At 43.3% G+C, this 16,257-nt stretch overlaps 1 protein-coding gene across 1 annotated transcript; it reads right to left on the reverse strand.

Annotated features, from left to right (window-relative positions):
• Positions 1-11,705: 11,705 nt before the first annotated feature.
• Positions 11,706-14,216, reverse strand: LOC110325354 (mast cell protease 1-like). Its single transcript, XM_021203308.1, has 5 exons — positions 14,142-14,216; positions 13,477-13,627; positions 12,830-12,965; positions 12,402-12,656; positions 11,706-12,010 (listed from the first exon to the last, which is right to left on the reverse strand). The coding sequence occupies exons 1-5, from the start codon at positions 14,194-14,196 to the stop codon at positions 11,867-11,869; spliced, it is 741 nt and encodes a 246-aa protein (XP_021058967.1). The 5' UTR covers positions 14,197-14,216; the 3' UTR covers positions 11,706-11,866.
• Positions 14,217-16,257: the final 2,041 nt, after the last annotated feature.

Raw genomic sequence — 16,257 nt, forward strand, 5'->3', positions numbered from 1 at the left:
TTATATTAGATTCCTTTCATCACATTTTTAACTTGACAAAAAAAAAGTGTATATGACACACAACATGATTTTTTGATACATGTGTACTAGAAGAATGACTAAATCAAGCCAAGTAATATACTAATTTTCTTAGATACTTTCCATGTTGACATTATTATCTCTCAGTTAGTTTAGTTGTAAAATAGAGTGTTATTAAGTGGGATGTGGAGGCAGAGGTGAGTGGACCAGAAATTCAAGAATATTCTTGGCTGCATTGTGAGTTCAAGACCAGCCTGGGTTACATGACCCTAACAACCCGTAAGAGAAAGGCATGCAGTGAATATTTTCCTCTTTGAAACTCCTTGTACGTGGCTCCTGAGAAGGTAAGCAATCTCCACTGGAAGGCCACAAACCAAAGAACATTTGGGCTGCTGAAATTTTCTTCTGGAAAAAAAATGCCTCAAAATTTGGTCAGAATGGAAGTGGGGTAGATCTGGGAAGAAGTGGGGGAGGAGAGGTGAATACAGATTAAATTATCATGGGTTCTCTAGGTTTTTCAGGGTTCTCTAGAGGATCAGAATTGATAGAAATAATTAGGGTAGGATGCTAGCTTGTTTGGGGCCAGGGGGACAGCCCCAGTGTGGGGTTCTTCTTTCCCATTGGTTCTTTTTTTTTCTTTTCTCTATCCCATGGTCCCAGACAAACTTGGGTGGTTCGTCACTCTCTCTTTTTTTTTTTATTAGATATTTTCTTAATTTACATTTCAAACACTATCCCGAAAGTCCACTATCCCCTCCCTCAGCCTGGCTCCCCAACCCACCCACTCCTGCTTCCTGAGGAGATGCCCTTAGTCTTCTTGAGGCAGCAGAGGGGGAAGAGTGTCAGCAGTGGTTTAGAGTTGCTGTATAATCAAAAGTTTACTTATCTAAGTCTAAGCTACTATGATATTGNAGCTGACCTGCCTCCTGTTATCTTCTGAGGCCAGAAACAGAAGTTTCTGACACTTAGCACCTCATCCTAAAACAGCAGGACATTAAGTAAAGGATTGATTTCTAGAGTCTTTTCCCTATTGTCCAGATGCCTCTTCATTGGGCTAGGGNCAAGTTTGGAGCAACAAACTTCCATTGAACCAGGAGAAGAGAATAACACTTGCAGACGGAAAAACTTTTACGTAAACAACTGTGCATGACCTCACATAAGTTCATATACAGATTCATGCATGCTCATTACTTCATTTACACATTCCATTCATCCCAGTTGGGTACAGCTTACATGCATTCTCACAATTACATACTTACACACACACATGCGTACATTCTCACAATTACATACTTACACACACATCCATACTTACATATGCATATGGATCAAAAGACCAAGCACCAGTGCAGAAAGAACTCACTCATTCTGGATGAAAAATGAGCCCCAATCCTTATTACATAGAGAAAGACAAGGCTTCTACCCTTTTAATGCTAAATGAATTAAAGCCATGTTTGTAAGAAAAAAACTTTGTTTCTTTTAATAAGACTAAGCCTGCCTTGTCCTTACCATGGGATCTGTTCTGTCCAGATCTCTGCAGTGTCTTTTTTCCTCTTCCCCTCTGCATTCTGTACATTGCTGTCTTAGTATTTTATGTTACCTATAGTCTCTAAGTTATTCCACTCTGCATCCTCCTTCGAATCTATAAAGTGTTCTGTCTAAACACTTCTCCTCAGCCGAGTTCCTCTCTCAGCTCATTTCTCCTCCCCTCCGTTCCTCTCACCTCAGTACCTCAGTTCAGATTCTTCTCTTTGTCCTCAACCCTTAAACATCTTTCAAATTACATGATCACCTGTTAAAAATTTCATCCAATGTTCACACAGAAAATCAAATCATAAATTGAAATAGAAGTTTACAGCAGAGCATGTTTCCATGCATATCCATTAGGAGTAATATCTAGATAAACAGCCATCACCTGTGGCAGCTCCACAGGTTCACCAACCATTTAAAACCATAACTAAGTTAGAAGTGAAGTTTTGTATAGATAAACCCAGTCATTATTTTGTCTTCTGACCCAGCACCTTTAGTTGATCATTAATTAGTTCCCTTTTTATGACCTTTGGTTAATTGTTTTACAACCTCTTGGAATGTGCACTAGTAGGAGAAAGTCTAGTTACTATCTAAGAGCAATCAACTGGTGACTCTTGGGAGACTTGCAGAGTCTAATTGCAGTTTTGACTATTAGAAAATCACCTAATGAGTGTTTCTGCCAGAGAAATTTGAGGCCAGGACAAAATCATTCTGATTGAGTAGAGCAGCTCTGGCAGATCTGAAGGTGGATTTTAGTGCCTGCAGGGGGCTGGGCTTTGAAGTAAGGTAAGCTTGGCAGATCTGAAGATTATAACCGCAGGTGGTGCAGTGGCAACAGAGAACTGGGAGGCCCCAACATTTCTGCCCTTAATATTTAATAAAAATTAGCTGGACTGGCACAAAATATATTTATGCTCTATCGTCCTGCCCAGGAACCGTGGTGGCTGGTGGCCGCACCTGACACAGATTTTCCAGAACTGTTTTATTAGTCTAGGTGTGGGACCAGGCAGCTTGAGGAGGAAGCCCGGTGCAAGGCTAGTCAAAATTTACATCCCACCACCAGTGGTTCTCCAGTAAATCCTCAATTATGCTGATTCCTTTTGGGCTCAGCAGAAAAGCCTGTTTGGGGTGTTCTGTTAAGACAATACCACAATCCCCCTATTTCCTAGGCCTTGGTAAATACCAGAATATGAACGTAACTTCCACAGGTATTTTACTCTAAGCTTTGGCGGTGGCATTTCCCCCGTATTAATTTTAGTTTTTCCCGGGATGCACAATACAATACTTCTTTCACGTGGAGCTCTACACAGGCAGCGTCTCCTCAGATTTTCACCGCTGTGTTCAGGGCCCAGGGCATCAGGCGCCACCTGAGTGTTTCTGCCAGCAGAAACACTCACTTCGGTCTAGGTTCATACTGAAGGGCCAGGCTGTCCTGAGAGGGAATAGACAGCAAGAAAAATTTGAGGCCAGGACGAAATCATTCTGATCGAGGCCCAAGGTTTAATGAAGGAACTCAGTTTATATAGCATGAGAAAAACCCCAGTCCCCAGCCCCAGTCTTTGAAGGTACAGGTGAATGTCTGTAGGTGAGTCCAAAGGATGTTGTCTTCTGGGACATCAAATGGTCTTCTCAGCAGGTGATGGAGACACAGCACAGTAGAGCAGCTCTGGCAGATCTGATGGTTACAGCCAGTGGATTTTAGTGCCTGCAGGGGGCTGGGCTTTGAAGGACAGTGATGAGTATAAACAGTAAGGTAAGCTTGGCAGATCTGAAGATTATAACCGCAGGTGGTCCAGTGGCAACAGAGAGCTGGAAGGCCCCAACAACCTAATAGCAGTCCCACTATAAAAGAGGTTAATAGTCACTTATATAATTTTAGAAATTCTTATAGGATCATAATTAAGATTTAAGTCATCTATTTGTGTGTATATATATATATATATATATATATATATATATATATATATAATCACTACAAGACAATTCATCTTCATGGAACTGAAGAGATCCGCTCCAAAGATATGTGCTATTACTTAGTGACTGTTATATTATATTTAATTATAACAGGAAAAACATGTTAATATCAGGAATCTTTCCTAAAATGAATCCCTTACACTCTTGCTTTATAAGGACACACCTACTGTGGATTATATTATAATCCGAAGCAGGCCATTTCCTGCTAGTTATTAGCTTGACCTATTATGGCTCCTGACATGTAAGTATCTGAGTCTCTCTTAGTCAGCTGTTTGCTGGGCCTCTTAGAAGACAGCCATGCTAGGCTCCTGTCTGTAAGCACAATACAGTATCAGTAATAGTGTCAGGCCTTGGAGCATCCCCTTGAGCTGGAACCCACTTTGGTCTCTTCACCATTTCATCCCTGTAGTTCTTTTAGACAGGAACAATTCTGGGTCAGAGTTTTTAGACTAAGGGATGGCAACCCCATCCCTCCACTTGATGCCCTGTCCTACTGATGGTGGACTCTACAAGTTCCCTCTCCCCACTGTTGGGCATTTCATCTAAACTTCTCTCCCTTTGATTGCTGAGATTCTCTCACCTCCCAGGACTCTGGTACATTCCAGAAGGTCCCCACACACCCCAAAGTTTCATATTTCCATTCATTGTGCTGGCCCTCAGGGCTTCTCTCCTGTTCCCCCCCCCATACCTGGTCATGTTCCCCTTTTCCCCTCCCCTCCCCTCTCGCACCCAGGTCCCTCCCTCGGCTTCCTCTGATTGCTTTCTTTTCCCGCCCAAGTAGGATTGGATCCTCACTTGGGCCCTTCGGCTTATTAACCTTCTTGAGTTCTGTGGATTGTATGCTGGGTATTCTGTACTTTTGGAGGGGCTAATATCCAATATTAGTGAATACATACCATGCATGTCCTTTTCAGTCTGAGTTACCTCACTCAGAATGATACTTTCAAGTACCATCCACTTACCTGTAAAACTTAGGAAGTCCTCGTTCTTAATAGCTGAACAGTATTCCATTGTGTTAATGAACCTCATTTTCTGTATCAATTCTTCTGTTGTGGTGCCACACGCACTCCAGTAGTTACTCCTGTGACAGGCCCAAAAGCTTGCACACAGTTCCAAGCAAAAAGTTCACAGAAACTTAGTCTCTTGGAAGCGTGGCATCTGTAAAAGGGATGCTCCAAATCTGTGCTTGCTTTAGTCAGTGAATGGATCTGTGCTCTTTCCTTCAATACTGTTTTATTATAAGTGCTTCTAAGGATTAATTTTAACAGATAGCTAAGTAAGATTAGCCTTCACCAGTTTTCCAACATCCTAGGAAATTGTTAAGTCAACCTTGGGCTTTGATCTTTGTAAGAATGTTACTCATTCAGAAAGTGCCTCCAGTGATGATAGACAGTGATAGAAATCAGACTTTACACCAAACGCAGACACTATTGCATATGCCAGCAAGATTTTGCTGAAAGGACCCTGATAGAGCTATTTCTTGTGAGGTTATGTCAGTGCCTGGCAAATACAGAAGTGGATGCCCACAGTCATCTATAGGATAGAACACAGAGCCCCCAATGGAGGAGCTAGAGAAATTACCCAAGGAACTGAAGGGGTCAGCAACCCTATAGGTGGAGCAACAATATGAACTAATCAGTAACCCCAGAGCTCATGTCTCTAGCTGCATATATGACAGAAGATGGCCTAGTTAGTCATCATTGGGAAGAGAGGCCCCTTGGTCTTACAAACTTTATATGCCCCATACAGGGAACACCAGGGCCAAGAAATGGGAGTGAATGGGTAGGGGAGCAGGGCCGGGGAGGGTATAGGGAACATTCGGGATAGCATTTGAAATGTAAATGAAGAAAATATCTAATAAAAAATTAAAAAAAAAAGAAATCAGGCTTTACAATTTACTTGAATAGAGCTAGTAATCTCAGGGCTAATCTACATAGTATACTTAGAACAACAGCAGACTCAATCCCACACACAGGAATTTACAATGACCTAAGAAGAAGGAAGGTTGTGGTCTAAGAAGAAACTAGAGTAAATGCTTAGAACAATAGATAGCTGAGTCACTCCTGTATACAGGAATTTACAATGTCCTAGAGGTAAGGTGGACTATACAATAGACTGGAACTGGAACTATGGCAAGGGCATGAAGTCCTTTCCCTGACTTCTAAGATTAAGCTGACCTTAAGTGGGGCTGCTTTTGATCCCAGTTGTTAACATTGATTTTTATCCAAATTGGTTCCTGTTAGCTTTTTTTATGCATTCCTCTGTTTTGTGTAAAAGTTACTAATAAGTCTGATGCTCACTTTGAGAAATTACATTCAGATACAAGACTCCCTGTGTCCCTGTCTGTTTGTCACACTTCGCCAACTCCCTTCCTACCTGTACCAGGACTGTGATTCTCCTCTGGGCAGAGGGGCCAACTGAGTCCAGTCCATAACATTATGGGACATTTTGGTTGTTTCCATCTTCTGGCTATCACAAATAAGGGTGCTATGAACATAGTGGAGCATGTATCCCTGTGGCATACTGGGGCATCTTTTGAGTATATGCCCAAGAATGGTATAGTGGGTGTTCAGGTAGATCTATTTAAATTTTCTGAGGAATCACCTATTTGCAATTCCACCAGAAATGGAGGAGTGTTCCTCTTTCTCCACATCCCTGCCAACATGTGCTGTCACCTGAGTTTTTTATCTTAGACATTCTGATTTGTTTAAGGTGAAATTTTAGGGTCATTTTGATTTGCATTTTCCTGATCACTAAGGATGTTGGACATTTTTTCAGTGCTTCTCAGCCATTTGAGATTTCTCTGTTGTTAGTTCTCTTTTAGCTTTATATCCCATATTTTGAATGGTTGTTTGGTTTTAGGAGGTTAGCTTCTTGAGCTCTTTATGTATCTAGGATATTAGGCCTCTACTGGATATGGGATTAGTGAAGATTTCTTTCCCAATCATTTTTTTCTTAATGAACAGACTTCACCTGGAAGTCCAGAATCTTGGTCTTTTATAAGCCATTGTAGGTTCTAAGTAACATTACTAGATAGAGGATGGAGAATGCTACATCTCTCTCCACTTCCCACAACCTGACTCCTTGTTAGTTGTCAGCCTCCTTATTAAACTACAGTATTCCCACTACTTGTCCTGTTCCTTGTCTCCCTGTTGGGGATGGGGGAGAGAGGAAACACATGAATGGGTAGGAGGCAGTATCTACCTCTACCCACCCATTTCAGCTTGCAGTTAGATCTAGAGCCTGATGCCACATCATTGATTTGGGGGGCAGCCTACTTATCTTCCTCATATCACCCCATGTTCTCTGCCTGCACAGCAGGAGCGACCCGGGATAGTCCTGGGCAGATGGATTCTTTGTTTCTTCACTTGATGATTCCTAAGCACTGTGACTTGCTGACAACCTTCTGCCCACCGCCCTTCTAGAACTCTGCCTCCCAGGAGTGCTTTTAGGAAAACCTGGTAAGAGGATCACCTTGTATACATTTTGCCCACACACAACTGAGAATTGTGTCAAAAATTGGTGAAGTGTTTGCAGGCTAGGAGCATGTTCTAGCATGTCCTTGTGTCCTCTTGGTATCATGATGGGTGCAAGAGGACGGGAGAAAAGGGGTCCTGGGTAGGATAATGCAAACTAAAGATATATTTTAAAAGCCTAGGGAATTCCACTAATTAGTATGGTAATTTAAAAAGAGTTTCAACAGAATTACTACGCATGGGTGACAAATGTCAACACTGAAAATCATGAATTATTAGATGAGAATTTCAACACGAGGTATGGGACACCTCTCTCTGAGTTACTGCTGAGGGAGTCACCAGAAGTCTCCAAACAACACGAAAGATCTCCGTTCCCCTGGGTTGCTTCCCATAACATCATAGTAAACACTTCTTCCTGAAGACACAGCACATGATGGCTTCAGGAAATAGAGCATTAGTGTCAAACTACCTGCTGGCCGCCTTTCATAGTTCTGCAAGATGCTATGCAGACCACTGCAGGAGAAAGACATCTGGAGACTTACCCAGCTCTGAACCCTGTATACTGTAATACAGATCTGCCAGGACAGATGTATCCACTAGTGCCATCGTGATATGAATGATGTGGGGTAAGTAACTGAGTTCTGATTGGATTTGTGTCATACTCCACATCAGGGACTTTTATGTCTGTTTCTGTAATCCTGACCAAAAGTCAAAAGGCCCTGGCAGGTCCTAGCATAGGGCCTGCTACTGTTATGTTGATAGATGATAATGTTGGCAAACTCTCCTGTAGATATTTATGTTTGTGTCCACAGATCTCAGCTGCTGTCAGCCTTTGTCAGAGAATCTTCTCTTTGTAATGTACAGGAGTCAGTGCAGAGATGTATAACTTGTTAACAGGTTGAGAAAAAGAGACTGAATGTTCAGGCCCATGTGGACTTCCACATTACTTCCCAGGTCTCCAACCAAGGCTCAAGAAACATCCTGGGAGAGGAGGCAGGAAGAATAAAGGGCCAGAGGGATGGGGAGGAGTTCTGTGGAAGGCTGTGTTTTGTGGATATGACATATCTGTCACACTTAGGGACTTAAAGCAGCTGTGTTTTCCTGCGCAGACCTACAGAAAATCAAGCCAGCCAAAATCTTGTTATAGGTGAGCCATTGCCAGTGGGCAATTGCCGAGGGTGGGCAAGGCTGAATTCTTTATTGAGTAGACAGTCAGTGATGGTTCTGAACTCGTGCACTAAATGGAGTTGTTCAAGTTATTGAAAAGGAAGACATGAAATTGGGAGGAAGTTCTATTAGGGGATATATGTGATCATATTTTGCTATATGGAATTTAAAAATAAAGGCAAATTTACATAAAATATAAAATATATTAAAATATGATATTCTGTTAGGTTTCATGTCATTGCATTTCACTTTGTCTTACTATATATGGAAACTTGAACAGCATTCTGCTTAAATGAGGGTTAACTGAGATGGGAGACACATTGACCTGCATTTTCTTTCTCTGGACCACTGTCTACTGTCCAAGTAAGAGACAGTAGCTGGGAGCCTAAGGAGGTGTAAATGCTTCCCGCACACTAATCTACCATGTCCTAGTGTCATCTTGGTATCATGAGCACAGTTACCCATTTCTTAGCATCATTAGCTGAGTTTCTCTCTGCTGAGCTCATTCACATCTCTGAGTAAGACATATATACATACTTCCAGAAACCCTTCCTGCATCTGAGCATTTAGGATTATCAGTACTGCTTCCTTCGGTCTCTAGGGGTGCAATATTAACTACACAATGCTCAGTAAAAATAGATTTTCAGGTGAGCAATAGCAGCAAACACATCCCAAATATTGGATGGGACCTGAAGATTGATGGCTATCTAAAGTTGGTGGCATGATCCAACAGGAACAGCCAGGCCTCAGCCTTGGCGTGAGTAAGAAGGAGGGAACAGGGCCAGCAGGAACTCCAGGAAAAGTTCTCATTGAAGCCTGTCTCAGCAAAGCAAAAACCAGCAAAGATCAGTGAAGACTCAAAACCACCAGGCATTGCTCTATAAGCGAGTCAGGTCTGCCAAGCCAAGTCTCCAGCTCCCTTTACTCTGTTGAGTCCTCTTTATACTCCCTCCACAGATCATGTGTCCTCCACAGATCTTGCCTCCCCATGTGTCTTGACTCAGCACCTGAGTCTGACTTAACAAAACTGCACATGAGTCTGTCTCAGTGGCCATCACTCTGCCAATCAGACTGAGTCTGCAGAAGCAGCAGGAAGCTAGAGCACATCACCAGAAGTTTCTTGATGTGTTTCTCTCTGTGGATTCCTGACAAATGGAGCTAAAATATATAATGTACAGCAGACCAATACATGTCTGTCATTAATGAAAAATAGCAGAACATCCTTTCCCCTGTGTCCACTTCAGAAAAATGTTCCTTCCCCTGATTGGTCCAGAAAAAAAAAAAACCATCCAAATAAACTGACTTTCCGAAGAATCCTGAAGTCTCCACGTCAGTGGTGCATACTGCAGCCTCAGTACCTGGGAGGCTGAAGTAAGAGTGTGGTACTTGTTCCAGATGTCCAAGCAAGTTATAACATAAAATAAATCAAAACGAAGCAAAATTCAAAAAGGGTTTATGCTTTAAAATGACACAAAGTTATATTCCTTCCTTAAAATATTTCTAGAGCTACTAAAAGTTTTCATTTCCAAAATAATTGATCAAAACATTCCATTGGAAGGCTGAGAACACATGGGGGCGGGTGGTAACACCTGCTGCAGGAGAGTAATAACCCTGGCTTTTCTCTTCTCCCACTTCACCAGAGACAGGACTGCACACTGTAAGATTTTTTTGTTGTCTGTAAGATTTTTTTTGTTGTCTGAAGGTAAATATCCTTCAGATATTTTTTTTTGTTGTCTGAAGGATATTTACCTTCAGACAACACCGGACCTGCAGCTTCTGCCCTCCTTCCACCATAGCTAAGAACAGATGCTGTGGTGGTGATAAGGCTCTTGTCTTAATTTTGGAGCCTTTGGGTCGCCAGCTGCTCCTTTGGCACCAGGGGACTATATGATGGGGGTTGCTCAATAGAGGCAATCTTTCTGGAAACCATTCAGCCGTGCCCTCAGCCCAGCTCTCAGGAGTCTCCACCTGCTTCCCTATTGCTGTAGGCCAGGCGGCAGGATGGGGCAATCACTGTTGCCTCACCTCCAGTTGCCCAGCTTCATGGAGAAAGACTGTCCCAAGTACATGTCCTTCTAAGACTGTGGGGAAAGAGGCAGTGTGCCCTCAGCTGCAGGTTAATGAGTATTCCCATCTGCTAAGACAGGACACAGCTCCTATCTCCAATTTGTGTTTCACCTTTTGATACTTTTGTATAAGCCGAAGGTGGTGGAGCATGCTTGGGGTCCCAGCACTAGGGAGGCTGAGGCAGAAGGATCATAGATGGAAATAAGTCTGATATACGCAGTGATAATATCCCCAAACCACACCAATATAAGTCAAATGAGAGAAGACCCAATTAGTTACACAGATATAAACAAGAGTTAGAAAAACAACACAAAGCAAAACAGTTACCTATGTATCTATAATCCAACTCAGATTCGTTGATTTTAAAAGATCCTTTTAGATGTCTTAGTGCTCTCCCTCCTGAGTTAGAATAGACTTTATAGTGAGTCTTGCACTTTGAAAGCTATCTCTGCATGTCTCCTGTACTGTGCTGAAGCTGGAAACCCAGAGGAGAGGTAAGCAGGACAGGAGGGGGGAGGTGATGAGTTCCTAGTCTGAGGCGGGTACCTGCAGTAATTTTCAATGGTACAGTAGTCGGAGGGCCATAGCCTTCATATTACACCCCCTTAGACCTAGTAGACCTCGTGGGTGGTCTCTTCACTTCAGAATCCACAGAATCCTGTGGTTAAAGCATTGCTGCCCTTGACTAAGGACAGTGGACACTTTGGCTTTTAAGAAAAGAACAGGTCACATAGAAGGACTCAGGCATCCTTCTAAAAGCCTGGATCTTTGAGGAAGATGGCAGTTGAATGGGGGTGGCTCAGACGCTGGTCTAGAGCCACCATGCTAAGTACCAGTACATGCTTAGTACTAGAGGGTCTCTTCCCATCACGGGCTGGTTCCAGCTTGTGTTTGGTTCCAGAAAGTTCTGATGCTCTACATGGTGACTGCTGCAGCCACAGTCATGCTCCAAGGACTTCTGAGGCAGGCTCTGCTCTAGCTGCAGGTGCAATACTGAGAGGATGGTGATGGCAGGGTAGGTGGGGAGGACACAGGGATCAGCAGCCATTTCTGACCTAGGCATGGAGTCTGCTATGATGTGTGGAAAGATGCAGTGGCTAAGGCACGGGGTTTGTGGGCAGAAGAGCTGAGAGATGAGGAGGGAGAAGATGAGAAGACAGGATAGTGGAGGGAAGCACAGAACAGTGCACATTACCCTGGATGTGAAATCTTACTGGTCACAGCCATGTGTGTTAGATAATATTCAATAATCCACAGTGGCACACCCTGTACCAAGAGGTCAGAAGTCAAGTTTGTTAGCATGGCAAGATAGTAGCTCAAATCAATTCTTCATTGTCCTTAGAAAGGGGCTGAGTATTTGGAGCACAGAGTGGAGTCACACAGCTGCCGGAGGTTAGGTCTTTATTGAGGCACATTACAGGGAACAGTCCATCATCACAGACTTGTGTGTCTTTGAGATTGTCTTGAGGACATGCTGGGAACAGGATGGGGGCAAGCTAAAGGCAGGCTGTACATAGGCTGCGGTGAGGCTGGGAGCAGGCAGGGGACAGTCTGGGGACAGGCTTTGTTGAACACAAAGGGTACCAAAGAGCTCTGGCTTGGAGAATCTGTCTCAGGCTTGTCAGACTTATCAGCTACTTGCTATTTATGACTGTATTAATCCAGGGCACATATGCAGAGATTCTGGTGAAGACTNCAGGGGGCTTTCCATATGAATTCCCATAAGATACAATACCATGGGCCACGCCAGCACACAGAAGAGGTCCCCCAGAGTCTCCCTGTAAGTAAGAAAAATCAGAATATGAACAAAGATTTCTTTCCCCTAAATACGAGCTCAAAAATAGCTAACCCTGGAATGAGGTATGAGGTCCTGTCTGTCTAGAATCTGAAGTTAGAGATTTACTGCCTGATTCCCACCCTCTGTCCTTGCCCCAGTGCTAGCATGTCTCCCTTTACTCCCATCCTTTCTCTTCTGGAACCTCACAGGAAGGTTGTGGGCAGGGCTTGGGCATAGGGACTTGAGAAAGAGAAGTAGAATATCTGTTCCCAGAGTCTCAGGAGTAGAATCATAAGAACAGACATTAGTCACTGCCATGGAGAGATGTTTGGCTCACTTCCTCCACTGATGCTGTGTCACAATGTAGGGAAGAAACACAAATGTGTACTCACCATGTATGCTGCTTTTAACTTTGTGGAGCTTCCCACACAGACCTGGAAGTTATAGTCATAACGTTTATACATTCTACAGGCCTCTTTATCCAGGATTCTCAGTTCAACCTCTCTCAGGGTATCTGAGGTAGGTTCTCTCACTCCAGTTTTCCCCCAGCCAGCAGTCCAGCATATCTTCCCAGGGTCGATAAAGTCAGAGGGACCAGGCAGGGGAATTACATTCACAGCAGGAGTCAATTTAGCTTTCACTTCAAGCTGTTGGGAGAAGGAGAGAAGAGATGGCAAATCAGAGAAGGTGGCTCCATAATGGCATAGAATTCAGGATTAGGTTCTGAGGAAAAGGATTGGACAAGAGAGTGTTCAAAGTCCTGAGCCGGGGGAGAGTTAAAGAGAGGAGACTTAATCAGAGTCAGAAAAAAGAAGGGCACCTTCAGTAACATGATGTCATAGAGATTGAAAAACATGTTGTAATTTTTGTGAATGAATTGTTTTTCGACTTTTATCCTCTGTTGTGTGGATTCAGTCTTGCTCACATCATGAGCTCCAAGGGTGACAATGATTTCTCTGTTGAAAGTGAAAAGAGGAGTGAAAAGTCTTATGAGGAGGACTCATTCCAAGGTGAAGGGCACCAGAGTCTTTCTTCCCTAGCCCAGAGTAGAGCCCCTGGACACTCTTGAGATGGACCACAGCCTTCCTAGAACAACAGGTCTCAGGAAAACACAGGAATGAGAACTCTACCCACACCCCGCCTTCCAGAGCATGAACTAAACCCATGGATTTATACAAGGCAAATGAACGCTACATGGGATTACACCCCACACCATGTCTGAGCTCGGGTGACACCAGGAAAAGTCAGAGCTGTAGTTTTCATCCCAACTAGAGCCCTGCTTAAAGCTCTGACCTCTGAAAATAGAGTTCACACATGAGATGGTCCAGTGAGTGGCCCTGTGCTCCCTTTACCTCTTGGTGTAAGGAGTGCCCATCTGCAGATGAGTAGCGCTTAGAGACTTCCTCAGGCCTCTGCTGCTCTGGGACTCTGGCTCCTGCATTTCCTCATAGAGGAGAAGCCTCTTACCTTCCTCTACAGTGTGCAGCAGTCAACACAAATTGGGGGGCTATGAGAAACCCTCCACAGCTGCCCTCAGAACCTCCATCAGTGATGATCTTCAGACGGGCCATGTAAGGGCGGGAGTGTGGTTCAGACTCAGCACCACCAATAATCTCCTCTGGAACAAAGAAACCCCAGTCCCTGGTCACAGACTTGTGGAGCACACCAACACAGTGCAAGCAAGGGAAGATGCGGTAAAACTGAGCGACTACTCTAAGCCCATTCTACCTTGCGTGGGGATCAAGAACCTCCACATATCCTTTGGTCTCTTCTCTCCTGTTGATATTTCCTCCCCGGTCCCCCCTGTGCACCATCATGCTTCATTCAGAACACAATGACCATTCATGTTTCTGACTTTCCATATCATTAGACTTTTCTCCACACATTCATCTGGTCTTCCTCAACACTAAGGGAAGGCCAGAGAAGAGCTGCCTATCAGAAAAGAGAATATTTTGATGAAATGATGTGAACAAGAGTTAGTTTTTCATTCTTCTTTGATCTGGAGATTTCCCCTGGACTGCCTCAATTTAGGACCCTACCTTATCTTAGGGTCTCTTTTACCACAGCTAACAGATTATGATCCCCTGCTGAAATTGGGGGGAGGGGGGTAGGGAGATGAAGACAAAACTCACCAGCTCCAGCTCCAGAAGGCAAGAGAAGTGCAATCAGGAATAGTAGGACCTGCATTTTGCCAGTGGTGCAGCCTGGGTGAGCTTTTAGGGTGTTGCTGTCCTGGTTCCTGCTTTTATAGCTCCAACGTGGGAGAAAGGCCAGGCTGGGAACCACAGATCTGTCTTGGTCAAGCCTTATTTTCCTTATCAGAAATTCTCATGACTCTGCCCACTGGTGGTGTTGAGTCTGTGGCTAGGTCTTGACACTCTTGGATCCCACGATGACATGGTAACTGCATCCTTCAAAGTGGCTCCCAGGAAGCAGGACAGCAACACAAAGGGAGGGGAACCTTGATCAGGGATCATGGAACTGTTATTCTAAGCATCCAGGTATTATTGTCAGCCTTGAGACCCATGCTGCATATGCGTGAAGTCTCACATCTGTTGCTGAAGCACAAACACAGGCATCTGTAATGTATGAGCATATGGGGGAGAGGAAGTACATTTTATTTTTTTAAAAACTGGTGGTGGGCTAATTTAGCCTGAGGGCCATTGTTTGTGTTGACCGGTGCTAGGGCACCTCATCTTTATTCAAATAAGTAGGAAATGATCGAATGTGGCTGAGAGGGATGAAGGTGTGGGGAGAGAGTATTGAATACAAAGCATGTGTGGCATGACCAAGACCTTAATTAAGTCAGTGGTTCTAAATAGTCTGTCCTTTTACTACAGTTATTAAATGGAGCCATTGTGGTGCCAATATGGCCACTCCTGGACATATTATGGTGATCCCAGCCACAAAATAAATTCATTGCTACTTTATAACTTTACTATTGCTATGGGTATGATTTTAACAGGAAATTTGTAATATGCAGGATATCTGATATTTGACCTCTAAAGGGGTCATGACCCGCAGGTTGAGAACAGCTGCTTTAAGTATATGTCTTGATTTAATCATACGAATAGTCTCTTTGTTAGACATTGTAATTCATATTGAGGGAGGATTCTATGGAATTTCAGAATATCACAGAATAGAAGATCTTGGGTATCTGCAATGCAACACAAGGCTTTGGGGCATTAAGTATTTATAGTCACAAATCCTAAGAGTGCACAGTGGTTGGCTCATTGTGTTTAAGTACTCAAGAACAGAGTCGAAGAAGGTGATTGTTTGGACATTATTTGTGGTTCAAAATGAGAATGAAAATTTTTCTACAGATAAAACCAATTTATTGTGATGAAATTTCAAAGAAAAAGATATTATACAGCTAGAGTAATGTAGTAACCCACACAAACACTTGTTCAGACTCAAAGACTGCATCTCAATGAACCATATAATTGGACTTGATGTTCTAGAATCATGAAGCTTTGAAGAAAAATTCTAGGTTTGGTAAAAGGAGGCATTAACTATCTTATGAAGCCAGACATGGACCAGACAACTCAGGTCTTTTTGCATGACCGAGATGGGCTGCCCTTGAGGAGAGTTCTGGCTCCAACTTTATTCTGCATTTCCTTCCTTTGCTTCCTCAGAGATAAAAGGGGCTGTCTGAGCACAGCAATAAGAATTAGAAAAGAGTAAATTAAGGGTCTTTTTATTACTGAGCATTGAAACTGACCTGATAATACTTTGTAAAGACCCCAAATTATTCTGTGTAGTCCCAGTTACGGGACAGACCTTGAGACGGTCTATACACAGTGCTCCAAATAAACATTCTCATTTTGCAGCTTATGAATTAAGAGGTAGGCCAGACATAGTTATCAATTGGCCTCATCCCCATACTGGTTGCGTGATTCAGGAAGTGGCATTATGCCAGGAACTAGTGAAAAACTTCACAACTGTCTCTTTCTACCAAAAAGTAAACCAGGTCCTTGGTATACATGAAGTTATCCAGGAGTCAGTGCAAATAACACATTATTCAACAATACAAATGAGGACAGGCCTGCTACATCCCCATCAGGATATCTACTTGCTTCTTGGAGAACTACAGTGGATTAATGTAAACTCAACTGGGTAGTGAGTCCAGCACAAGTTGATCTTGATGTGGTTTTATTGTTCCTGGAAATGACACATCTGTTTTACCTATCAATGTGCAGAATGCATCAGCATGCACCATCAGGGGCAATAACATCTATTGCAGGGACC

This window comes from Mus pahari, chromosome 8 (genome assembly GCF_900095145.1).
Source record: "Mus pahari chromosome 8, PAHARI_EIJ_v1.1, whole genome shotgun sequence".
NCBI classification, from domain to species: Eukaryota; Metazoa; Chordata; class Mammalia; order Rodentia; family Muridae; genus Mus; species Mus pahari.